Source organism: Opisthocomus hoazin, chromosome 9 (assembly GCF_030867145.1).
Source record: "Opisthocomus hoazin isolate bOpiHoa1 chromosome 9, bOpiHoa1.hap1, whole genome shotgun sequence".
NCBI lineage: Eukaryota > Metazoa > Chordata > Aves > Opisthocomiformes > Opisthocomidae > Opisthocomus > Opisthocomus hoazin.
Window position 1 is genome coordinate 25,138,786 of NC_134422.1, and position 25,876 is coordinate 25,164,661.

A 25,876-nucleotide genomic window follows, 5' to 3' on the forward strand; every position below is an offset into this window, starting at 1 on the left:
GGATCCTGGGAACTGCAGGCCTGTCAGTCTGACCTCAGTACCAACAAAGGTTATGGAGCAGATCATCTTGAGTGCCATCACGCGGCACACACAGGACAACCATGGGATCTGGCCCAGTCAGCATGGGTTTATGAAAGGCAGGTCCTGCTTGACTAACCTGATCTCCTTCTATGATAAGGTGAGGGAAAGGCTGTGGATGTTGTCTCCCTAGACTTTAGTAAAGGCTTTGACACTGTTTCCCACAGCATCCTCCTGGGGAAGCTGGCTGCTCATGGCTTGGATGGATGTACACTTTGCTGGGTAAAAAAATGGATGGATGGCCGAGCACAGAGAGTGGTGGTGAATGGAGTTAAATACAGCTGGCGGCCGGTCATGAGTGGTGTCCCCCAGGGCTCAGTTTTGGGGCTAGTTCTGTTTAACATCTTTATCAATGGTCTGGATGAGGGGATTGAGTGCTCCCTCAGTAAGTTTACAGATGACACCAAGTTGGGTGGGAGTGTCGATCTGCTCGAGGGTAGGAAGGGTCTGCAGAAGGACCTGGACAGGCTGGATTGATGGGCTGAGGCCAAATGTATGAGTTTCAACACGGCCAAATGCCGGGTCCTGCACTTGGGTCACAACAACCCCATGCAACGCTACAGGCTTGGGGAGGAGTGGCTGGAAAGCTGCCTGGAGGAAAAGGACCTTGGGGTGTTGGTTGACAGCCACCTGAACATGAGCCAGCAGTGTGCCCAGGTGGCCAAGAAGGCCAATGGCATCCTGGCTTGTGTCAGGACTATAGTGTGGCCAGCAGGAGTAGGGAGGTGATCGTGTCCCTGTACTTGGCACTGGTGAGGCTGCACCTGGAGTGCTGTGTTCGGTTCTGGGCCCCTCGCTACAAGAAGGACACTGAGGTGCTGGAGCGTGTCCAGAGAAGGGCAATGAGGCTGATGAAGGGTCTAGAGAACAAGTCTTATGAGGAGCGGCTGAGAGAGCTGGGGCTGTCCAGTCTGGAGAAGAGGAGGCTGAGGGGAGACCTTATTGCTCTCTACGACTACCTGAAAGGAGGTTGTAGTGAGGTGGGGGTTGGTCTCTTCTCCCAAGTAACAGGCAACAGGACAAGGGGAAATGGTCTCAAGTTGCACCAGGGGAGATTTAGATTGGATATTAGGTAAAATGTCTTCATGGAAAGAGTTGTAAAGGATTGGAACAGGCTGCCCAGCGAAGTGGTTGAGGCACCATCCCTGGAGGTATTTACAAGATGTATAGATGCAGACCTTAGGGACATGATTTAGTGGTGGAACTGACAGCCTTAGGTTAATAGTTGGACTTGATGATCTTGAAGGTCTTCTCCAACCTAGATGATTCTATGATTTCTCAGCTGACTTAATCCATGATGAACAGACTTTATTTCTATGCATGCCAACTTCTGGCATTTTGTTTTACCTACTTCTCTCATGACAGTTCATCTGGTGATATGTAAAATAATTTTCTGCATTCAGATATGTAGAACCATTCATGCATACAGAAACTCCAACATGCAGAATCATACTTACTGTCTAGAATTGGAGCACTTCTGTCATTAGTAACAGTCTTCTTCAGCTTTTTCCCTTTGGTAATATCAGATAGTAGAGCATTTCGCCCTGCTTGTTCTGACCTGCTTAGGGATGGCTTTTCAGTATTTGCCTGCAAAATAAAATTAAAAATGAGGAGGAAAAGTATACCTCAACTTCTAGCTACAAAGTTCAGCTCAAATACGGTAGTTACGTGAGGCCTGGATTTCTGTTTTAACAGCACTGGAGTCGGTAGCGTGCCACATCTGGTTTTGTGAATGATGTCACAGGTAGTCGGCCTTGTTACTGACTCAAGGTCCCAAGCACGGCTGCTATTCTAACCCACGCTATTCACTGGAAACAGAACACTTAGGTGAATTCACATTTTTTTTAACTCAGGATTTAGAGTCTCTGATTTTTTAGAGCCAAGGCACATCTGTGGCAAATTGCCATTTTGGAGACTGAACAAGAACAGACTAGACACATAATTTGATTACACAAAAAGGTGGACATTATTGAAAGCTGTAGTGAAAGCCCTTAATATACAAATTCTGGATAAGTCAGAAGAAAGATGGAGTTTTATCTACTATTCTAGTTCTGATGGAAATACTTTAAAATGGCAATCACCACTTCAACAATATAGACCTCTTCAAATAGACCCAATAAAACCTTTAGATGCATGAAGTTTGTCTCAATGGTCCTCTCTTTTCAGTTTATGTTGTGGCGAGACAGTTTTTCAAGGAAGAACCAAAAAAAACCACCCCAACATACACATATATGCACACACGCATGTATATATGGTTATTTCTTCTAGGAAATGGCGATTCTTCAAAAGCTTGTCAGATCAATGTAACAGAAATTTCCTGAAAGGTGGTCAGAATTGCCATGGAGGGATGAAGCACAGAGTGCATATATTGCTGTGGTGGAAAATGAGGGAAAGACTCGAGTGGCACAGCCCAACCTACCTGTGTAACAAGCCAGGATTTTGCTGTGAAAACACCCCAGTACTTTATAACAGCATTTCAAGAAGCCTCTTCTTTCTTGTCAGTGAGGCGACTGACTGTCGGAGGGCAAACACAGCAAACAAAATGCTGTGCGCTCTGATACCGCAGGCTGGCTGAAGGAGCTATGCTGGCTAAGAGCTATCCTTGCTAAATTTAAACAATAGGATTGATTTTTTCCAGCTCAAGTCATGTAAGTACTAGAGTAGAACAAGGGAGAAGGTGGGAGTATGTGGCTGGAGAAAGGCAAGGGGAGAGCAAGACTTCAATTCCCCTGAGTTAGACAAGCTCTGGAGGAACTGTGCCTCTCCACCTAGGATCCCTACACCAGATCAAACCACCAGTGTGGGAGGAAGAGGAGGATGGCGAGTCAATGTGGCTAGTGACATCCATATGGGCACTGGAAAAGAGTGTAAGTGATGGTCCCTCTTGTAGAATTAATCACGAATTGTAAACAAAATGTTGGAGAGCTTTCGCCAAATACCATACACGTCAGGCATTGATAGGACAAGGGGTAATGGATTTAAACTGAAAGAGGGTAGATTTAGATTAGATGTAAGAAAGAAATTATTTATGATGAGAGTGGTGAGGCACTGGCACAGGCGATGCGCCTCCCTGGAAGTGTTCAAGGCCAGGTTGGATGGGGCTTTGAGCAACCTGGTCCAGCAGAAGGTGTCCCTGATTACAGCAGGGGAGTTGGAACTAGATGATGTTTAAGGTCCCTTCCAACTCAAACCATTCTATGATACCCTCATCCACACCACAGTGCCTCTGGATGTTCCGTTCAATATGACAAGCAGCAACAGAGGGCAGGGTATACAGTGCATTTACCTCCTGTAAACTTACCAAGGCCAGTGTTGGGGGTGGAGGGGGAGCTGGAGGGGGAGGCACAGGCATAGTGGAAGGCTGAGCTCTGTCTGGCCTTGCCAAGAAACCTGCACAGCAAAACACAGAAACACATATGGCCCAGAGATTAATAATAAATAAATTTCTACTCAGCTAAAAAACATCCTTGCAGCTAACAGGTTTATCTGCGACACTTGCTAAGCGTAAATAATCTGCAAAAAGCAATTCATGTTTCACTGTATGGAAACCAGCTGCATCATTAAATGGGGGTTCCCTACACGATCCCCACTGCCATACAAACTCACAGACATACATATCCAGTTTTGCACACACACACAACCCATGCATTGATATAGCAATGCACAAATATGCAATAAGAAAATCGAACTCTGTTTAATCCAACAGTCTTGTTCCTGTGGAAGTATTTCGGGAAAATCCCATAGCTATACCATCAACATTTACTTCAAGAAGGCACCATCTCTTTAAGATCATACTCAGAAAGAGATGCTGACATTTTAAAGCCCTTAAATTGCCGGAAGATCTCCACACACACAATTATGGTAGGGTGGAACAGCAGAACTCTTGGAAAGACTCATGCTTCTTCCTTTCTCCCTGCTTGCTCTGAAGATGCCAAGCTCCATCACCACCTCTGAACACACCTTCCTCCTCCTCCTCCTCCTCCTCAGGAGCAGCAAACACGGTGTCGTGCTCTGCCCTCTTCCCCAGAGGAGGAAGAGCAAGCAGGCAGTCCGGCCTCCCAGCCGCAGGCTGCTGCAGAGGGAAAAGCCTGGCTGCCACAGCTCAGCCTTCCCTGAGCTTCCCTGCCAGAGACCAGGCTCCTGCATGTCCCCACCCCAAGCAGAACTTCCAGCCTAGGGCAATCCTAAGAGGGTCACACCTGAGACGTAGAACTTCATTGCAATGAAAATATTGAAAGAAAAAACCTAAAGAAAAAGCATCGAGGACTTTTTTTCCAAGTCACAACAGCTTTTTGTGGCATTTTGGCACACTGCTCGCTGCAACTGCGCCTATCGAAGGCTCCAGAGCTTTTCTAACGGTGCTATGGCATTTCAGCTCACGTCCATCCACCTGAGCCAGCTTTAGTAACAGTGATTTGCCACCACTTATCTGATGTTTGCACAAGACAGGTAAACACAGTGGGAACAGGAATAAGGGTTATTCTCCAGACAACCCCAGGCTGGCCGCTGAGGTCCCCAGGGCAGTTATTTTACAAGAATACGCAGCTCTTACTTTCTGAAGGCACTTAACTGCTTTTGATAAAACCAAGAACTGCAATAGCACAATATCTGACAAACCCACTTCATGCTAGGTACAGTACCCTTTACAGTTTAAATGAGCATTGGGAAAATGTTCTGAATGGAACAAAATGGCATTTGCAGTGAGGGTTTGAGGTGAGTCACCACCTACAAAGTCTGCCATGGCTCTGAGATGATCCATGATATCTGTGTGAGAGAGAAGTGGTTAGAAGTACAGATTTATCTCGTCAGATGCTCATGCTTCAAAAGAATTAGAATACAGCTATAAACCCCCACGCAAAAAAATAATTGCTGAGCTATCTTGCTCAGAAGACAGCATTTCTGAAATAAGACTTTAATGGATTTTGTCTAAAATCTTGAGGGAGGAAAGGGCTTGGAAAGCAGTCAGACTCATCACCCCTAGCTCTGGCTGACTATCTAGAAAAAAACATGGAGTTCAAAGCAGCGTGAGGCCCTACCACTGTCTCTAGGTTTTCTTCTCCCGTACTGCAGAAACTGTTTCTCTTTCCTGTCACTGCAAAAGAGCAAGGGGAGCAGAGGGGAAGCTGGCAGACGGACAGGATGGCTGACAAAGGGGAAGCTGGGCGCAGCCAAGCCGACGCAGCGCTGTGCAAGCACGCGCCTTCGCAAAGTCCTGCAGACGGACCGGCGTGCTCTCGCCAGTCCTCTGGTGCACGACTGCGCATCTTATGGCATCTCCAGAGAAGCACCAGCCGCACCTTCAGAGGATCTGCTCAGATTTGGCTGTATTCCTGTCTTCTGTATTTCTCGCTCTCAGTCGTTACATAAAACTCTGCACAAAGCCCTATCCTTTCCCAATCTGCTTATCTTAAATGCAATATTTGAAATCTGAAGCCTATTAAAAGCACCAAGACTAATGCTGCTTTGTTCTTCAGCTTCCTGTTTAAAAAAATAGTCAACAGGAAAATTATTTCTTACAGCAGACCACAACCATCCTGTTTCTTAACGCAGTCTTTTCACAGCTGCAGTTGTCTCTAGTGTAACTATGCCATTAGGCTTTTTCACCAAGCTTTTAACTCTTTCAACTGATTAAAAAGAGAAAGAGAAATTCTGCTCTCTGCACTGCTTTGATAAGAGGCCAAAGCAGTCTGGATAATGCGCTGTGAGTCTCCTTGGTACTCCATGTGCCACAGGAAAGTTTCTGGAGCAGGCAGAATAAAGTTTGGTTTGATATCAGACTTTTAAATTAATTCCTTAAGGCAGCTCAGACCTGAATGCAGCAAGTGAGCCAGCTGGTCTATCAAACGCTTTCTCTAAAAAGCAGTGTTTTTGCAAACGCTGCCACTTGTCTACTTCCCTGTCAGTTATGCGATCGCTTTCTGCATCTTGTGCTGGTCTCTTCTACTTCTTTTCCTTGTAACTGGGTTGGTTTAGATCAGGTTCTTAAGGAATCGGTGGGGACAGAGGGGAAGCGAGGTAATGCTGGAAGCCTGAGCTCTCTAAGGGAAAGCCACTGCCCACGGACACATCCAGCCTCTCCAAAATCCTCCCTGCACACATTATTTGCAGAGAGGTAAGGGGGAGAAAGGCACTGGGCACCCTCTCCTTGCCTATCCCATCTTCCAGAGGGATGATGTCCTCTGATGTACCTGTAGGCACCAGCTGCACACTAGCTAGCCCCTCGCCTGGTACCGAAGGGCTTTCTCAACAGGGCAGGAGTGGAGATGAGGTGCACAGCTGCACACAGGCAAGCTTAGCATTGAGCTACTGCTGAACAAGCCCTGCAGCCGCCAGGGCAGTTACTGGGGGAGTCTGGAAAATGACATTTCAGATGCACAGGACAAGCTTCTGTAATAGGCCAAACTCAGAACTGGCTTGAAGGTCAATGCAAGCATCCTGCAGAGTTGTTTACTCATGTTCTAGAGCACACACTTCCCTAGGAGCCATCAGAAAAGAGGTCATATGGCATGACTCAGAAACCTGCGTGCCCACACACAAAACTATAATGCATACACTTACAGAGCCAGTAAAACACACCAGCTTGTCAAATTTTAGCTTAAAACGTAAGTTATGACACTGCTTCACTCTTGTGAAGAGTGGCACTATAAAATACCTGAAATAGTAACCGATCCACCCAGTAATAAATTTTACCTACCAAATCTGTTAACAACCAAGTTGCTGCAGGGTGTTGAAAAGGAACCAATTCCAAAAGGCAAAGGCTGAAGGCACATCAGTACTTTGAAACCCAGGACACACGTCCTTGCATATTTTCTAGTAGTGCAAATTACCACGGCTTTTAAGAAGCTATATGGAAATGTTATATCTAGATGAGCATCAATGGTGGAGCAGAAAGGATTACGGTACCTAACCCCCACACGTACACGCAGCGTCGGCCCCTGAGCCCCAAACACAAGGTCTCTATCATCAGCGAGAGAGGAGGATCTGCACAGCTGGCAGCAGCAGTGGCCGCGGTTCCAGGGCAGGTGCCCGCAGCTGTGCACACTGCTGCTGCCTCCGGCCACTCGGCCCACATCAGGGCTGCCACTGGTATGGGCCGGCACCCACCGCAGTCCTCACGCTCGCCCTGCACCGCCTCGGCTGCCCGGGCAGCCTCCCCACGGATCTTCTTGAGAGGGGTGCGCATGGCCTGCATCTGCTTCCTTTTGAGAAAGCCACCCCAGTCGTTAGCAAATGAGATGCCCGCCTAATCCCAGGTAAATCATACGATCACATAAAGAATCTCTCATTTTTGCAGGCGCACCCAGCAGTCACTAGCAGAAATGGTATTAAAATATTACTGTACGCAACACGTTGTGATAAAAATGAATTTCATTCAAAACCCAAAGTATAGGAGACAGCACATGATGCATTCTGCAAAGAGCTCCTTGCTCCGCAAAGTAATCCATAAAGAGCAATAAGCAAAAGTGGCACTAAACTGAATTCCGTGAAACACAAATTCTGGGCATTTCAGATTTAATTTGGTACTTCAGAAACCATTTCAGGAGCATCACAGATGCTGAAAAGAAATGTGACATTTAACGTGGGCTGGACAGGGCAAACAACTGGACTGCAAGTGCGCTGTTTGCAGCCAGTCAGCCATTTTGGGCTGCTGCGAGGTGCCCCCTCTTAAACACATTGAGTCAGAGGCAGACAGACAGCTCTCTGTGGTTAATCATTTCCTGCATGATTAATTTCCAAGCAAAAAAAGAGGAAGGAACAAACAACTGCAGAAATAAAATAGAAGCGATAGAGCTCAAGAGGAAAAAACCCCAAAGTCGCCGGTTAAAATGCTGATTGGCCCTGTGTGAAAAAGGACCTAGCTTCCAAACCAGTACTGATTTGGTTTTTGCAAAATGCACTGCCTCCTGCTAATGAAAGAAAGGAAAATTTTAAAAACATGAATTTGAGGGAATGGGGCCAGGTTACCAAGTACTTTAGTAAGGTAGCTCTCAAAACAAAAAGGACAACTAACTATAAATACATTACAAAGTAGCTGGAAAATCGTGTAATGTCAGTTTCATACAGACCACAATATTTTTTCATTAACTGTTTTTTTTAATGGAGTACAGAACTATTAAACCATTTTGATAAAAAAATGTTACCGTGTTTTCTTATGAAATTTGTTCAAGTCCCCCAGCTCCCACTTTCCTCGGTGGACCCGAGCCATTACTAAGCCTATGCATCCCACGTTGCACCACCGCATCCTCCAAAGGCCGGAGGGGCTGTTCGCATTAAGAGAGTTGGGTGTGGGGGTGCGGCAAGGTGTGAATGACAGCTTTAGAGGATGCTGAAGACACTCCTCCCATGCAACACCATGCCAGTAAACCCCATCTGAAAAATATAACGTTATTTTTCTTCTTCTCTTTTTATTAAAGTTTCTAAAAATATAGAAAACTATGAATAAATATATAGATAGATGGTTTTAAACCACTAAAGAATTCAGCAAGGACACCAAACTCAGTGTAGCATGAAGCTACCTGAATATACCAAAGAGAAATTCCCCTACATGGTGAAAAAAGAGCATTTTGGAGACTCTCTGGCCTCAGTCACTCACACAGAGCAGGACAAAGCCTCTGACAGGCACTGAAGTAACCCAATACCAGACCTACTCGAGGCACCACAGGACTGCTGTATAACGGCCCTGTATGCAGCACTCCGCCTAACTGGGGTAAAGCTTCCAAAGCCCAGCGGCTCAGGAGGAGGAAAGGGACATTTAAAATGTTACTCTCAATATTTTTTTGTCCTGTAACATCAGTGACTGATCCTTTAAGGATGGCTTCTGGCTGAAACAACACTCCTTTTGGTGCAGGGATTACAAGACTGTGGGGCCTGCGAAAGGACATTACAAGCATGTGAGAACGCAAATTATCCTACCCTGTCCGGAGGAAGCTGTGGTAGCAGGAGGCGGCACTAATGCTTCACCCTCAAAACCACTTGCACAGAAGCGGACAGCCAAGAGAGAGACCAACAGAGGAGAAGTTGCTGTGGATGCATGAGACCCAGGGAAATTCGGGGGAGCTGCCGCTGCCAGAGAGAGGAAGCCAACTTTATCTGGGACTTTTCGCATTTCAGAGAAACCCTCCACAGTGCCTGAAATGAGTGGTACGAATATGACTTTCCACCCAGACTGAAAAATGCCACCCCTTACGCAAGATGCCAGGGCAGAGAAAGTGGCCGTCACCAGCGATGCCAGAGAGCTCTTGCCCAGATCCCATGTCAGAGCTTCCATTCTCTTTCCACAAATGGCTGGGGTGATGGATGACAGGCTTCACTCACGGGCACGCACATAAAGCAGAGGAGGTCTCTGTGGCCCCGAAATAGGACTTAGCTCCAACCTGAATGACACACAGGAGCTGGCAATAGCAGGCAGATCTGCCACGGGGAACTGCATCTGTACAAACTCTGCAGCAAACACCTTGGGGGATGTAACACCATCCTGCTGCGGTCAGGGGCCAAAAAGGAGAGAAGATTCAAGCAAGAGCCTGGAGGTCCCTGGCAGGAGTGCACGGGGCAGTTCCCGGGTGAAGAAACACACGTTAAGCCAGTATCACAGTGAGCATTTTTTCAGCCCTACACAGGCTGCAGAGAGATGATACATTTTTTTGTTCTCTTTTGTTTTAGACATACTCTTTTCAATAAATTGTAGAGTTTTAATCTTTTAGAGCAGCGTAACTGAGCTATATGAAAGGTACAGGTGCTGGGGGATGGGTGAGGAGCAGTAAGATAAATAACCACAACCGCAAACAAAGCACAAGGCTAGTTAGAAAAAACCGAGAGGATGCCATGAGGTGCTTTCACGTCTCTGTGCATGCCATCCCAGGCAGCCGTGCCCTGCCAACCCTACGGCATCTCCGTCTTCCTCCCCTCCTCATGCTCACCTCCCTCATCCCTGAGCACCCAGCAAGTGCAGCGACCCTGCAGGCAGCAATGACTGCAGCTCATACTGGGCAACTCCACAGAGTCCTACACCCCCCTAAACACTTTCAATCTACTTCTTACCAGCACGGGAAAACAGTAACAAAGCAGGTCACTGTGGAGTGTCAGTGGCAAGTGAACTATCAGACCACTGAGCCAGAACACGACCATGGGGTGCCAAGAGCAGTAACAGCCAGATGCACTTACGGTCCACAGCAAGTTGCATCCAGCAAACCTCATCTGTCAAAGGCAACCAGAAGTTATATGGCGAATATCCAGCGGTGCTGCATCCATGGAAAATTACAGCTGAGAAATAGGCTGCTATGGTGTCAGAATGTTGTTTTAATCCAAGTATTTTAAAAAGTTTTTTCCTTTTCAGTGACATATTTTTGAAGATATGCAGAGGATCATAGGCAATGGCTGGCCTTGGAGGACTGCCCCCAGTCACCAATACAGTCAGTATTTGGAAGAAGCAGCAAAGCTTTTGGTTAGTTTAAGTGTTTGGATGTTGACTTCAGAAAAGCTGATAATATAAGAACAAGTACACTACAGCAGAAAGTAGCCCTCTGACTCACTGAAAACAAATTGCTTCCATCCATCCACGCTCTTATGGTTTCTTTCAGCCAATGCTTTCAGAGGAGATGCACAGAAAGATTCCTGTCTGCTCATACTCGTCGAGCTGGCTCGTGGCCGCTGCCACAGCTACCCTGCCCGGGGAGCAGGACCTCAGCCCTGCAAATGGCGCCTGGAGCAAAGCCCTGGCACCGGGGAACCGCTGGAGGGAGTCTCGCTGGTGTCTTAAAACAAGCACGTGTGTGTCATTACTCAGCAGGAAGTCGGGGCCAAACGCAGCAGAGAAATCTGCAGTTACTGGGCTGTATCCCAGCCCTCGGGACAGGAGGACACAACTTGGGATACTGCAACCTCCTCCAGCTCACTCCCCACCCCTGGCTCCCTGCCAGAAAGTGAAAAGCCCAACTCCTGACCTCTCTACAAAGAAAAGCCTACAGAAAACCACTTCACCCTCTCTCCCAGGCTGAAGTGATGGTTAAGGACCGAGCTGCTTGTGCCCGAGCTCTTACTTCGGCTGTCCGGAGCACGGCTGCCAGTGCTATTCAATCACCTACTGTCCAAGGCAGCCCTTCCTCACCTTGAATGGTTGAAATGACACGCGAGGCTGTGTTGTCCTAGGTACCCCGCCCACCGCAGCCAGCGAGGAATCCACACCCAGGCTGGAGGCCACCCCAGCGGGCAGCCCTAAAGAAAGGGACCCTCCTTACGGTGCTCTGCAGAGGCTGCAGGGACAACCACTCCGCACAGGGACAACATGCCCTAGGCAACAAGGACCTGACGTCTGTCTCCATCCTATTCCCTTCACCTGTCCCTCCTTGTGAACATTTTGTGTTCACAGAATACTGTTCCCAAGACATAGTCCAAGAGCTTCTCTCCGATGGAGCTGCTTTTTCCAGTGTCTCACTACTGCAGAGGTGATCACTCAGCGTCATGTGGCTGTTCAGCAGCACACGCTTTGCTGCCCAGCTTTCTCCCCAAAACTTCAGCCACCCTAAGCTCTAGGACCTGTTGGCAGGGTGAACGGGCTAGTTCAGAAATTAAGGGTTTCTGAGTACTGCCTCCAGCTTACTCAGTCCTAAATCAGAAAAAAAAAAAGTATTGCTTTAAGTTGTTCCCACCAGCTGATGCTCACCACGTGGCAGCGCTCAGCTCTCCAAGGGCACGGGGTGGCTCGTGGCCCGCTGGTGGCAGGCAGCCCCAATGGAGGAGCGCAAGAAGGGATGCTGACCCAGTGGCAGAAAAGCCCCCAGCTTGGTTCCATGGGAAAATAACTTTTTTTCACATTAGTGTTTTCGCCTTTTGCCTTTCCATCTATTGCTCTGTATTTTTTTGTTGTTGTTTCTAGGATACTACAGGTCTGACCACTTGTTTGCTTTCTGTAGCGTGAAAGCAATTCCGTCATTTGAATCAAATTGAGAGCAGTCTGGAGGATTTTTTTCCTTTCTCTCCACTTGTTTATGGCACAACAGGCCAAAAAGTATCAGGAATTAATGTGAATGGTTTTTTTGGACACTGGAGCTGTTGCAACTTTCAGCCAACCATGTTTGATGAGCAAGCCCGGGGATTTTGCTGGACTTCTGCTGACTGTGGGTCCCCTTCACAGCGGGGGTTGTAAGGAGAGGGGCTTCTCTCCTCCACAAATCCCAAGGCTGAGATGAAAAGAGCCTGTTTGGAGACACAAGTTACATTGTGGGAGCTCTGGGACACTCTACACCGCATCCTTTCCATGCCCAGGGCACTAAGTTAATAACGCTGTGACCTGCATAACTCCACTGCTGAAGCCGTCTTCATTCACCTTTCTCTTCTGACCAGCAAGACGACACGAAGCTGCAGTAGAAGGCATTTTACTGTAGTGAAAGCATACATAGAAGGATGAAGGATCTCGCACACTGCCAGATTATTTTACTTCTCAGTAAGTGCAGGTTTAGAATTCCATTGGCTTTAGCAATCAAACGGGCTTTTTAAACATAAAGTGTTTTCTTCATCGCAATCAACTAAGTCTTACTAAAACCCGCAGTGAACGGTGACGGGTCTACTAAAGCCAGCATCTATAAAATAATATTAAAATAGTGACTACCTCTAAAGGAGAAATCTGAGGCACATAAGGGCCAGACATGTGGAATGAATTTAAACCACCATTTTCCAATCCCTCTCTCTTGTAAATATTGCAGTATTCCTATAAGAATGTTGAAAAACTACAGTGCACAGAGATTAGTTCAGATTTCACATCAAAAGCCCAAACAAAAAATTAAGTGGCCTGGGCAGTCAGCAGGGAAAGAGCAACTACACAAGCAAGAGTGCATTAGAGTTTTTACAGCCCAGGTGTCGACATGAATTACAGAGTAACTTGAATACCTGTCATTAGAGGAGCAATCAAAGACTGATCTGCCTGCAGTGTGGGAAAAACAAAACAAAACCCAACCCCAGATATGCATAATGTAAGGCAGCCTGCTGCACCAAAGACAGTTCAGAAAAACGAGTACCACCTCAGAGCCAGGTTACCATCAATAAAAGCCTCGGTTCAGTGCGGCAAGCCCCATAAATCAGTTTTGTGAGAAACAGGCAACGAGGTCTCCTAGAGATTTTAATTAAAAAGAAAAAAAGAGAAATCTTATTTTCCATTCTGAAAATTAATTCTAGATGATTGGAGGCTGCAAAGTGCTTAGACTCTAAACCTCCACTAAAATGGGTGGGGATGGAGAGTCTGATTTTACTCTCTTTAGAGTTGTGGAAAGGCTCTGGCCAGTTTTCAGAGGCGGACGGATGAGACGTTTATGACTTTGCTGAAAGCGTTTCAATTATTTGGGATGATCAGACTTAAAGACTATGGAGAGCACATCCCATGAAGTCTCTTCATGTTCTCTGCTGCGAAGGGATTTGCACTGCAGCTTGGGCTTAGTCATTAAACCAGATCACTTGTGAGGCACTGAATCACGTTTGCACATAAATAATAAATTTGAGGAACGTCACAGTCAGCAATGAAGGTTGGCGTTGGCTCTCACAACACCGTCTTTAGGATGCAGATGGCTGGTGGAACAAGGACCACAGCCACAGTCTGCACAGAGATGCCATCACTTGGGTTCAGCACTGCTGGCATCTTACTTCGTGAACTTGGGGAGAGCAACCGGCTATATACGCTGTCATCTGTCTCAAAGCACCGCGACCTACTGAAAAACTCCCCGCAACTTTCCCTCTGTACCCTGCTCACAGACCACAGACTGAACAGAAACTCTCTTCAGACCTTACAAACTGACTAGACACTAAATGAGGACTCATTCTGCATATGACTTATATCCCCTGTGTTTGCAAACCTTCTCTGAACTCCAATGCAAAAAACTATAAAATACCATTTGATCTGCCATTTAAACGCTTATTTCCATAACATGGCCAGGAAAAGTCAAGTTCTTTGTAGACTCTGCTGAACTGTTACAAAACAATTACTTTTTTATAATTCACATTCCCAAAGGAATTAATGCAATTTCAAAAATAAAGCAATGGAAAATTTTCAGCTTACTGAGGTATAAATGAATATACACAAATATACCATTACTTTGCATACTCAAGAGTGCTAAGTAGTTACTATGATTGGTATCTTATCATAGATCCTCCTCGGAGAATAGCTACAAAATGAAATTCTCTTACATAATTTATATAGTAACTGGCTTACAGTAATTAAAAGTGAGTGTCACTTTCAAAGCCCCCAGACCCTGACATATGTGAAGCTGGGCAACCTGCGCTGGGTATCTGCACATGCAGGGAGCTGGACGACAAAGTCTCCATTTGCACAAGCAACCAAAGCAACTCGCAGCAGCCCTTCTCGCCTGGCTGGAAGAGGGCCTCTGCCCTCTGAGGTTTGGCCTGCCGTGTAGTTCATACCGTGTCTCAGAAAGCTTTCAGATGGGCTGCTATGGTTTCAGTAATTATTTTTAAAGGTTCTTGGCAATATAAAAACAAATCTGTGGAAGAGATTTAAAAATCAGGATGGAAATAATAAAGGGGAGGGAAAAGAGGAGGCAAAAAGTAATCTGAAACAAACAGAGGGTCTGCTTCAGCAAACAGCCCGTCCTCTCCCCACACTCCAGGACTTCAATCACCTCTTCTTCGTGGTGGAGCTAACCTTAGCTCATCTCACACCACGCAGCTACGGTGGCCAAAAAGTGACCATCTTTTCTAAAGGGTGTACAAAACTTGAGAAACTGCATCCAAAGCAATAACCCCCCCCCCCTCAGGTGAGTTAAGGATAATAGATTCATTTTAATCTTGAATATCCTAACATACATATTTTGGTTTGAAATGCATTCATTTAAAAACAACAAACAACAGCATTACTGAAAACACATTATTTCACATGTGAGTTTACACGATCATCTAATATCCTGGCAGTACTGGCAAATGATGCCGTCTTCTAATCCATACTAAAAACAAGTCCAAAATGTTATGTTCACCGCACCACCAGATTATTTGCCTGGCTAGAATGCAGCAAGAAACTTCTCCTGTGACTCACTTCAGAGAAACAGATAGAGGAAGCAATACATTATTGCTATTAAAAACTGTTCAATAAGACAACTCAAAAATTATCTTTAGATGGCTTGTACAAATCTAAAAGACCAGATAACCATTAAGTAAAGTAAATTGAAGGTTGCCGTTGTCTCTATTTTGTTTGTTATTTTGTATCATATATAAAATTTACTAAATCAGGACATCTTTTTCTCTATTGTAAAAAGCATAGATTTTATAACATACCCATATTAACTGTGTTGATCCATCGCCTTTATTACTACATCAAGAGAAGCTTAATTTTAAAAGTCTAATTTTTTAATAAAAATTAAAATAAATTTATCAGCTATCCTTAGCTGATAGGAACTACGAAGTCTTCTACCAGAGGAAGATATGGTCCAAAAGTAGTAATGTGAAACTGACAAATAATAAATGATAAATGATGAGGGCTGCCAGTTGAAGCTCTAGGGCTAAAGCAGGCTACCAGCAGGGAAGATGAAGAATTGTCTTTTCCTCCCATGACACTGAACCACTGAATCCACCACATGCCTTACTCTGAGCTGACCTGCACTTCCCCACCTCCAAGACCAGCTACTGGATGAAACCAACTGCTACCTAATGGAAGTATGTACAGAATCCCTGCAGAGGATCTCCCGCTCTAGCCTCGCTTCTTCGGAAGAGCAGGTCCTGCGCAAATTAGTGGTTTGGTGACCGCCCTGCAGAAGGTCACCTCCAAGCCAGGGGCCAACTAGAGGGATGGGTGAAGGAGCAAAGGCAGAAGCATGCGTGGAAACACCCTCACTCTTTGGCCAGCCCGGAGATGAGCCCCAGACCATCCTCCTCAATCGAAACCACGTGAGGGAGGTGGAACCGGTGGACCAGTGCTTAGCGAGATCCCCAGGCAAAGAGCCTGATGCCCTGGTGGCTGCTGTCTCCGAGTCCAATTCACAGCTGGAGCAGCGGAAGGACAGACCTGAAATTTTGCCTCCTCTGTGTGGATTAATTTGGCTCTTTGCGAAGCAGCAAAAATCTAACCCACAGTGCATTGAATACCTCCCCATGTGTACTAGGAGAGACCTTAGCCTTCAGCATCTCAGTCTGCAAGTGTGCAAGTCACCCGCGATGCTCATGCACTGTTTCTATCACTGACAGTTTCCATTTGGTCCAATCTGGAAAACATTCTGAGTAATACAAGGACAAATTTTTCTGTTAAGTGTTTCCAATGCTGCCTTTTGGCAAGAAAAAATGTCAAAAGTCACTTGGAAAAGAAAGGTACAACTAAGAGATGTTTCAATTATCTCATAAATAAGCTGCCAAAATGCAAAGAGTAAAATCCAAGCAATATCAATATTCTTCATATTTATACCATTATAAGCCAAGCGGAGATCAGAGTGTTGACCAACTGCAACTACATTTTATTTCATTTACTACAGTAGAGCTACAACAAAAAATTCAACTCAAAATAGCTTTGTAAAGCCATTTTTACATAAATCTTGCAGCTTCATCTACTTTTGCAACAGGACTTCATATTTATGAAATACAGATATTTACAAAATATAGGCGAGATAACACTGAAACAGAGGGTTCAGGTTTTACATCTGTCCCTTCAGCTGAAGACTCAGCATTGTGTTTTGGTTTCGGCTGCCGCCGGCAACAAAAGCGCCACACGGCCCCCCTTCCCCCGCCGCGGTGCGGAGGAGAATGGAAAGAAAACGGGCAGAAACCGGTGGGTCGGGATAAGGGCAGTTTAACAGAACAGCAAACAGAGGGAACAGCAACAACAACGATACAGGTAAGGGGAATAGACAGAACAGACTGCACGACGCCACTGACCCGCTCTCCCGGACAGGACCGGCGCCGCACGCTGCCGAGCCGCGAGTGAGTCCCCGCTGCACCGTCCTGGAACGCAGCGTGACGTCACAAGGTATGGAACGCCGTTCCGTTTGGCCAGGTGGGGTCCGCCCCCACCCCCCCGGCTGTGCCCCTTCCTGGAGTCCGGTGAAAATTAACCCTGTCCTGGCCGAACCCAGGACACATTGACACTGGGACTATGAAATTTGCACAGATGCACCTGAGTGCACAATGCACATCTGCAGCAGATGATGCCAACGTAAACGCCTACAGTAAGGGCACACAGTTAAGCTGTCCGTACCCAATTTAAGGTTTTCACTGTCCAGTTGAAAGCTCCATATGTAAAGACAGCTTCTGCAGATTTCATTTATGAAATACGCTTCTGTCCTGGGCCCGGCCCGTGCAGCACCGGTCCTGTCCGGGAGAGCGGGTCTGTGGAGTCGTGCGGTCTCTTCTGTGTATTCCCCTTATCTGTATCGTTGTTGTTGCTGTTCCCTCTGTTTGCTGTTCTGTTAAACTGCCCTTATCCCGACCCACCAGTTTCTGCCTCTTTCTTTCCATGCTCCTCCGCACCGCGGCAGGGGGAGGGGCGGCCGTGTGGCGCTTCTCTGCTTGTTTTGGCAGTTATCTAATAGATGGCAAGGTACAAGGTTCTGTTTTGCATCAGTCTGTGGTTCTTTTATGCTCAAAGCAATTCTAATGTATGAAAGAGTAACTCAGTCTATGAATTTAGATTCCCTGTTCTACCTGCAGAGGCACTAAAATTTGTGTACGTTGGTATACTACAGGATTTAATAATGTGGGTTTGGGAGGAAAAAAAAATAGAGATAAGTAGGAAACTAATTTTATGTCCTGTCAAAGTTTGAGACATGAAGAGATTTCCATCTTAATCAGGAATGAAAAAAATAAACAGTTTTGCTCTTAGAAGCGCAAATTTTAGCAGAGCCTACATTTGCATTAGGAATTTGAAAATTATTTTAAAAGACAATTTTAGAATTTTTTGATTTCTGAAATTAAAATTCTGTGCCAAATTCACCTTTGATCTTGGAGAAAAAAAAAAGTTTTCATAAACTGATGGTTTTAATTAGAAAAACTTTTCAGTAAAAATGCCCTGAAAAACTAGAACTGTGATCATTAACTTTGACATCGAAACAGAAGTTTTCCAACTTAGGCATCTAAATTCTGTTGCCAGAGGCTTATGTTTCCACAGCTTCGCAAGAGTATTGCCATGGCACTGCTGGCCCAGCACAGGGCTCTCCTACCGACTCCTGACCGCCTCGATCATCCCCTGGGCCCAGGAGGGACACAGGGCACGCCAGTGCCACTAGAGCCAAGACTGGGAGGACACAGATGTGGAAAAGCAAAGGGGCCCAAAGTCCTGTAAAGGGGACTGCTTTAAAGCATGGCACAAATCAAACCAAAAGCAATCAGGGACAACAAAGTGAAAACGCCCTTTTGCTTTCCTCCACGTCTCCGATTACAGAAGTCTTTGCTCCAATTTATTTCTCTTTGGAAACAACGTTTTACAGCTGCACATGGCAAGTACTTCGCTAGCGAGCGAAGAAGAGAAGCTGGAAAGAATGATTATTAATGGATTCTGCCAAAAAAATAGGCGGGGCAAAGTCTTTCGCAGCGTAGCACAAGAACTGGTCGCTGTTCCTCTAGGCAGAGAGGAGGCATGTCTCACATTGCCCTCCTGAGAAGGAAACCAGCGCAGCCGCGTTGCCAGCACGGGCTGGACCCCAAGAAACACGCAGCACCCCCTGCTTCCTACCTGTGAAGCTGCTTGAGTCCACATGCGTTAAAACAGAGCATTTGCCCAAGTCATTGTTAGTTGAAACCAAGCAATTCCATTCACCTGTCTGCGTTCACAGGTTTACCAGGGGGCTCGGGGGACTGTAGTGACATCATACATGAGGTCATATCTAGCTGACTGCACAAGTCAGACCCGGGCAGACGTTCTCGGCAGGTGAATACGCAAAGAGGGACAAACCCACACCTTGCCCGAACTCGGTGGGAGCTGCAAGCTATTGCTCAAAGAGGGACACAGTGCCCCAGCCAGCTGCTCCGGGGCCGGCAGCGGCTCCCGGTTCCTGCCAGACTTCTGGAAGCGGTGCCCAGCCAGCATCACACCTTCGTGTTCGCTGGCAGTGCTGAGCCAGCCTGCTCCACGGGCCGTGCAGGAGCTCATCGGGAGCCCAGGAAGCAGCTGGTTTTAGAGGTTATTTGCCTCCATGCAAGACAGCAGGTCTCACTGAGCTCCCGCTGGTATTCCAAATATTTTTTTCTTTTTTGTTATAAAAAGTAGTAGTTTGGTGCTGTTTAATCTAAAAACACCCAGTACATATGGCATACCACTGCCATGAAAAAACATACCCACAAAACCAAAAGCAGCCACATACCATCATTCAACACTTGCATTTCCTCTTTAGAACATTCATTGGCACGTCCTCTTGCTCCACAGGACTGCTCAAATTCATCCTTGCTAATGCCAATCTACAAAAAACTCAGACGAGAAAATAAATCGTGCACTGCAGGCTGGAGTGCTCAGTGCAGGTGCCCTGAAACAGCAGGTATTGGAGGGTGGCAGCCAATTTCCCCTTTAATTTCTTCATAATAAGAGTGGCTGTCACAGTTGTTAAACCCTAACTAAAGTTAGCATCACATCTGCCAAATCCTGTAAATATGGCTGAAACCCTGATCAAACTGGCTGAACGGTTTGGCTAGCTTGCACAGGCAAAACCAAGCTGGGTTTATTTTAAGTGGGTTTGAAGACTAAGTTTAGCATATGTCAGACTGAAATACGACTCCTAGCACCTCTGCTTTCAAAACCAGAATCGGTAATTAAACAGAGTTAAGAACCACTTCAAATCTGAGACCACAAGCTTCCAGATACAAAGAAAACTTTTTCCAGACTCAGAAAGCTGTTGTATCTGGATCAAACCCACAGCTGAAAGGAAGCTTTGTGTTGGTTTTATCGGGTCATAAGACATGATTACTCTCACGATGTCTACTTTCTCTCTCAAACTGCAGTCCTGATGACTGGCTGTCCTCAAACAAATGATCATGCAAGGATCACTGTTTTCTTCTGTATCTGCCAAGGCCCTTATCAGCAGGCTGGCTTGCAGGGGGCTGGCTTACAGGCGGTGCTGGTCCAGGCACCACCACGCAGAGAAGCAGCCCTGCTTCTGCGCAAAAGGCTACGGCAGCACCAGGGCTGCTGCGAAAACCCAGCCTGAACTCTGCAGCCAAACACTGCTTCAGGAGAGTCCTGATCCATCAAAACTTGCTGTTAGGAAATGCTGCTCAATACAGACCAAACTGGCTTTGCACAGCCAGCATGAATTTGAAGTTTGCCATTAGTACCAGAGTTTTGAGATCCATGACAAAAATGAGCAGTTTTCTGTCTCCCTACAACCGCTCACCTGAAGAAGTGGCGCAGCCTGCTGCATTTTCAGGGCTCCCTCTCATGCCAGGAACAGACCTGGTCATTACCTTGCCAGCCGCTAATGGTAACAACTCAGTACTTTCTCACAGCGTGCAGTATAAGGCACTCATTTTATTTGTTGACTCTCCAGTCAGAAGAGCAAAATCTTCTCAGGAAACTCAGGAACAGCATGTCTCCTTCCCTCCTTGAAAAGCGGAATATGGGATATACTGCACCATTCATATGGAAGTGTTTACTGCCTTTAAAATAACTATTCAGCTTTCATCAATAACCAGAAAAATTTAAAGTCACTGTCAACAAGGAGACTGAAATACAGAATGACAGAGCAGGGCTGGAAGAGGGCACGTACCCTTCCCCTGAGTCACTATCGATTATATCATTCCTAGCAGGTATTTATCTCTTCTCTCCCTAAAAGTCTCCAGTGATGGAAATTCTGCTCTATCCCTCAGTAATCTACTTTGTTAGCCTTACAGCTAATGAAGCTTTTCCCAGTACCTAATCTAAACCTCCTTTGCTGTGATTTCATGTGCTATTTCTCATCCTATTTAGAATTGATGTCCAGAAAAATTTATTCCTTCCCTCTTCATGGCTATTTGAAAACTCTTTACATGCCTCTCTGATCTTCTCTTCTTTTGGCTAAGCAATCACATTTCCTCCAGTCTTTCCTCACGGGCTATATTTGGCCCATCTCTCATGGTTACTGCTGTTCCTAGGATGTTCCGTAATCCCATGTTATATCTGAAACGGGTGAGGATGACACAGTTCACCATCTTTATCTCAGTATTGCATTGTATGTTCTTTTGCAGCACCCAATTTACTAATTTAGAATAAAATACAAATATCAAATTAAAGATAGTAATGTTTTCCCTACGTGCATGCCTCCCTCCTTCAAACAGGCCATCCTTTCTAACCTGCAGTGTCTAAATAGGTGTGTTTGGATACATGTCACACAGCAGTACCATTTTTTCTGGGCCTCCAATGTGGAACAACTCTCCAGATATTAGGCTTTGCACCAATCACAGAATCACAGAATGTTCGGGGTTGGAAGGGACCTCTGTGGGTCATCTAGTCCAACCCCCTGCCGAAGCAGGGTCACCTACAGCAGGCTACACACGACCTTGTCCAGGTGGGTCTTGAACATCTCCAGAGAAGGAGACTTCACAGCCTCTCTGGGCAGCCTGTTCCAGTGCTCCGTCACCCTCAGAGCGAAGTTGTTCTTCCTCATGTTCAGACAGAACTTCCTGTGCTTCAGTTTGTGCCCAGTGCCCCTTGTCCTGTCGCTGGGCACCACTGAAAAGAGTCTGGCCCTGTCCTCCTGACACCCACCCTTGAGATATTTATAAGCATTTATTAGGTCCCCTCGCAGCCTTCTCTTCTTCAGACTAAACAAGCCCAGGTCCCTCAGCCTTTCCTCGTAGGAGAGATGCTCCAGTCCCTCATCATCCTCGTAGCCCTCCGCTGGACTCTCTCCAGTAGCTCCTCATCTTTCTTGAAGTGGGGAGCCCAGAACTGGACACAGTACTCCAGACGGGGCTTCACTAGGGCTGAGTAGAGGGGGAGGAGAACCTCATCCTGGCAGCAGTTCATCATGCTCCATATGAGTTGTGTAGCCATGAATGAAGCGAGGTGTTTGTCTGCTCCTAGGGCTAACTCTTCCCTCTGACATCTCCCAAGCCCGGCACCCAGATTTCTCCAGACTGTGGTTTCCAAAGAAAGCGTGCTGCTGAAACTACACCAAAGCATCAACCACACGGACCAGCAGTGGACCCTATCAAGAAGCAGCCCAGAACTGTTTTTTGCTCATCTCTACAGAGAACCAAAGTCCAAGCGCCTCTGGGACCCTCCAAGCATCAGTTCCTACCTGGTCCACTAATCACAAAGACGCCACAGTCAGGGCTTACAACACAGTGCACTTGAGATAGGAAATAATATTTGATCTGCTGGACTACACCAGCTCTAGGTCAGCACGTTGCAGCCTATCAACAGCACATGCTTTCTGCTTGAGCCTCTGCTGCAATGAAAAAAATTTTTAAAAACTAAATTTGCTTTTATTTCTTTCTTGCTGATTCACTATGTGTCTCAGTAGACCTTTTCATATTATTTTTGCTCATTAGCACCAAACTCTGAACGTTGCAGCCTTCACTGTGCAGTATTCAAGTGTAACATCATTTACTGTAAGTCAGGACAACTACAAATTCACAGTGCCTGGTCAAATCGTATTTTAGGTCTCCTGACCTACACGTGAAGTCTTAAATCCCTCCGCTGTTAGCCCTGTGCAACTGGACTGAAAAAAAACCCCACTGCACATGAGAAAAGCTTGTGGATTTGGCAGAAAATTTGATGTAGCCTAAGGCACCTAAAGCTGACGTTAGGAAAGGTGTGTCACAGCAGAGCATGTCAGTAAACCAGCGCTGACATTAATCCCGCCTTGGAGAATGACTCCTACATTGTCCCACTGCAAAACAAGACAGGAGATAGCTCTATGTTTTCCGATTGTTACAGGCCAGGCACCACACACGCCGGAGATGAGCTTCCCCATGCTGCTGCTGCCGCCACAGGGACTCATCCCCATGCCTGTCCCTCTCCCCGTGCAAACCCCGCGGGCTCTGTACCTTGTCACCAGCACGAGAGATGCTTGCGCAGAATAGGAGGCCTGGCAAATTCAGTCCAGAATACCCTTGCTGAAGTTAATTAGATTGCAGTAACATTTCCCAGGTTGCACATTCCTGCAAGGAAGAGAAAGAAGACCTATTAATTGCAAAACCCGAAACGTTGAGGACCACAGAGCCTGGGTACATATTGATTAGGCATTTTGTTGTGTAAGCAGAAATTCTGCACGAGGCACCAGCAGCGTGTAAAGAGGAGCCCACGTCCATCTAAAGAGGAATCAGAACAGGAAAATACACTGACGGCACTCTCCCTATCAGTCCCTGAGGCCAAAAGGCCCAATTTGTTCCCAAACAGATTTAAGACAATGCCCCCAACTTCAGCATAGCATAGTAAAAGCCAATATAAATGGTGAAATGAAAGCAGAAAAGCCTAAAAACACGTGTGGATGGATGTGGCAGTAAGACTGAATGGAGTTATCCACTGCTACAGTTGCTCCTCTTCAAAGAGCTGTGGTTCACCGACCATCATTGTAATAAGGAGGTTTCTGTAATTTAGGCTAGAGAAAAATGGATTGAAAGGCTGAAACAAAACAACTAAACAAAACTAAAATGACCTCCTTCAATCTCTAGATGCTTTTATCAGTTAATTACAGAAATGATTTGCAGAACTTGCATTCACGGGGGTGAGGAAGGGGGAGGGAATGGCAAGCAAGATGCGACAGAGATGTGCTGCAAATAATGTCCCAGCAAAAGATACTCTTCTTCATTTCATGTATTTAATATTAAAACAACAAAATATCTTTGACAATCCAGTCAATTTAAAATACAATGTAAGAACAGTAACCATTCAGCATTTAATAGATTTACTTCTGTTTAGAGATCAAAGTCTGGAGACTCTAATCGCTTTGCATACACTATGTGGTGAAATGAAACCCGCAAGGGGAACCTGCTATAAATTCTTGGAAGGTGGCCTATGCAGTTCAGGTTTGCATTAGTTGGTGTTGCACATCGTAAAGCCTCTTTTTTCGCTTGCAGAGAGTAGGATAACCCTGTGCCGTGGATCGACGTGCACAGCGGACACAAAGTCAACAGAACAGTGCAGCTGAGTAGCTTTTGGGAGCAAAACTGGCCAGTGATTAAAGTGGGATTCTGAGCCATTTATTCTGTTTGTTTGCAGAATTAAAGATATTTTAAAGTTGCTTTCATCTAACGTTAAAACTCTCAAAAACTTTTACACTAATATTGCCCAAGGGAAAGGAGCCAAAATAAAAAATTTTTAAAAAATCATATGGAAAAATGAATTTTTCTTCTATAGATGCTATGAATACATGCAAACACATACATACATTCTCCCTTCCTTCTAAAGTTCTGCAGAAGAGGAGGGTTTTCTCCTGAGCACAGAATTTGTCCCCATCTGGTTCTATTTTTTACTATTTTCTTTTTTTTGGTTTCCTTCTCTCTCATTCCAATCCATATTTATTTCCTTTTGTTTAGTCTTTATTCCCTTCCCTCTTTTTGCAGATTTCCTTTTTAATTTGTTAGGGAAAGAAACATTCTTTCCCTGGTTTTCGTAATGCAGGCTGGTGGAACAGGCCTGTTCAGAAACTCCCCCTCTCCCGCTCTTTCAGTCTTGGTTGTCTGCGCTCACTGTCGGTAGCCAAGCAAAAGCGTTAGGCTTTATTTATTTAAGAAAGTGTATAAGTTTCTTTTTTAATTCAAATACCTGGTGCAAACCACTGCATGGAGGCTCAGATATATTACTTAGAAGCCATTATGTTTAGCTTAAAACAACTCCTATCTATTTGAGATGAGCTGCTATAAGGCAGGATTAGGCTGAAATGAAAATGCCTGCAGCGGAATTCTACTAAATTGGTTTTAAATCACATTCTTAGTGAAACAGAGTTGAGTTTCACAGTGGTCCGGTGAAGGCTGTAAACCCCAACAAAGCAGAAAGGCTGACTTTGGGCAGAACTTTGGCTCTCACTGCAAAACCTGCTGGTTTTACAAAAGCAGAGAAGCCCAGCTAAGGCCAGAGCCTTCTGCATGCGTAACTCCAGAGCTTGAAACCGGAGAGCAACCTTTGCAGGGCTGCAGAATGATGGCTACGGCGCTGTGAACTGCCAGGAGCAGGGCCCTGCTGTTCCCAAGCAGCCAAGACCCCCGGCACCCCGCGGCAGACCCCGACCTGGCATCTGCTGACTGGGCAGGAGGAGGCGAGGACGGCCCCGCTCACGCAGCCTGGTACCTCCACAGCCGCAGCATTCATTTCACGTAGATGTTCTTACGCTGACATTGGGATGAACACACTAGGTGGTATGAGAAGGGTAAGACAGCAGCGCAACTTAGGCTGGTTTTCTACAGAAACCAGGAAATGTTTTAAAAAGATTTGGGAAGAAGTATGGACAGTTTTCGGAATGCTTGCCTGACACACAGATCCCTGATTTTAATCCCTGGCATGCCCCTGGTACAGCATCTCTCGTCCCCAACAGCTGCATTCTGTGCTAGATCACGGCCGCTTCCACGGCCCAAGCCCCTCTGCCTGGCGAGCCGGGGGTCTCTGCACCAGCAAGCATCTCTGCCACCGACTGCCGGCACGGGCTGCACAGCCGTTGCCTCCTCTTCCCCCCACGCTCTCCCAGCACCACGTGTGCCCCGCGCCGGGATTTCATTTCAGTTCAGATTGAGTGAGGCACTACTACAGTATCCTACATTTTATCATCCACTCCAAGTTTGCAGTCAAATTTTTTTAATTAATCGCAATTGCCTAGTAATGTTTAAAAGTCACGGATGTATTTTTGTGCAGGAATACAAAGTGTACATCCCATTACACAGCCTCCCTCTGAGAGCTCCCAGGTTCTCCAGCACC

General features: G+C 46.1%; 1 protein-coding gene across 4 annotated transcripts in view; it reads right to left on the minus strand.

Annotated features, from left to right (window-relative positions):
* WIPF1 (WAS/WASL interacting protein family member 1) overlaps positions 1-25,876 on the minus strand; it is a 60,351-nt gene that overhangs the window by 15,898 nt on the left and 18,577 nt on the right. For all 4 annotated transcript variants that reach the window (XM_075430300.1, XM_075430298.1, XM_075430299.1 and 1 more), the window contains 3 exons: positions 23,014-23,127; positions 3,380-3,468; positions 1,536-1,665 (listed from right to left, as the gene is read on the minus strand). In XM_075430300.1, coding sequence (XP_075286415.1) covers positions 1,536-1,665; positions 3,380-3,430 — 181 coding nt within the window. In that variant the 5' untranslated portion in view covers positions 3,431-3,468; positions 23,014-23,127. The remainder of the gene's footprint in view (positions 1-1,535; positions 1,666-3,379; positions 3,469-23,013; positions 23,128-25,876) is intronic.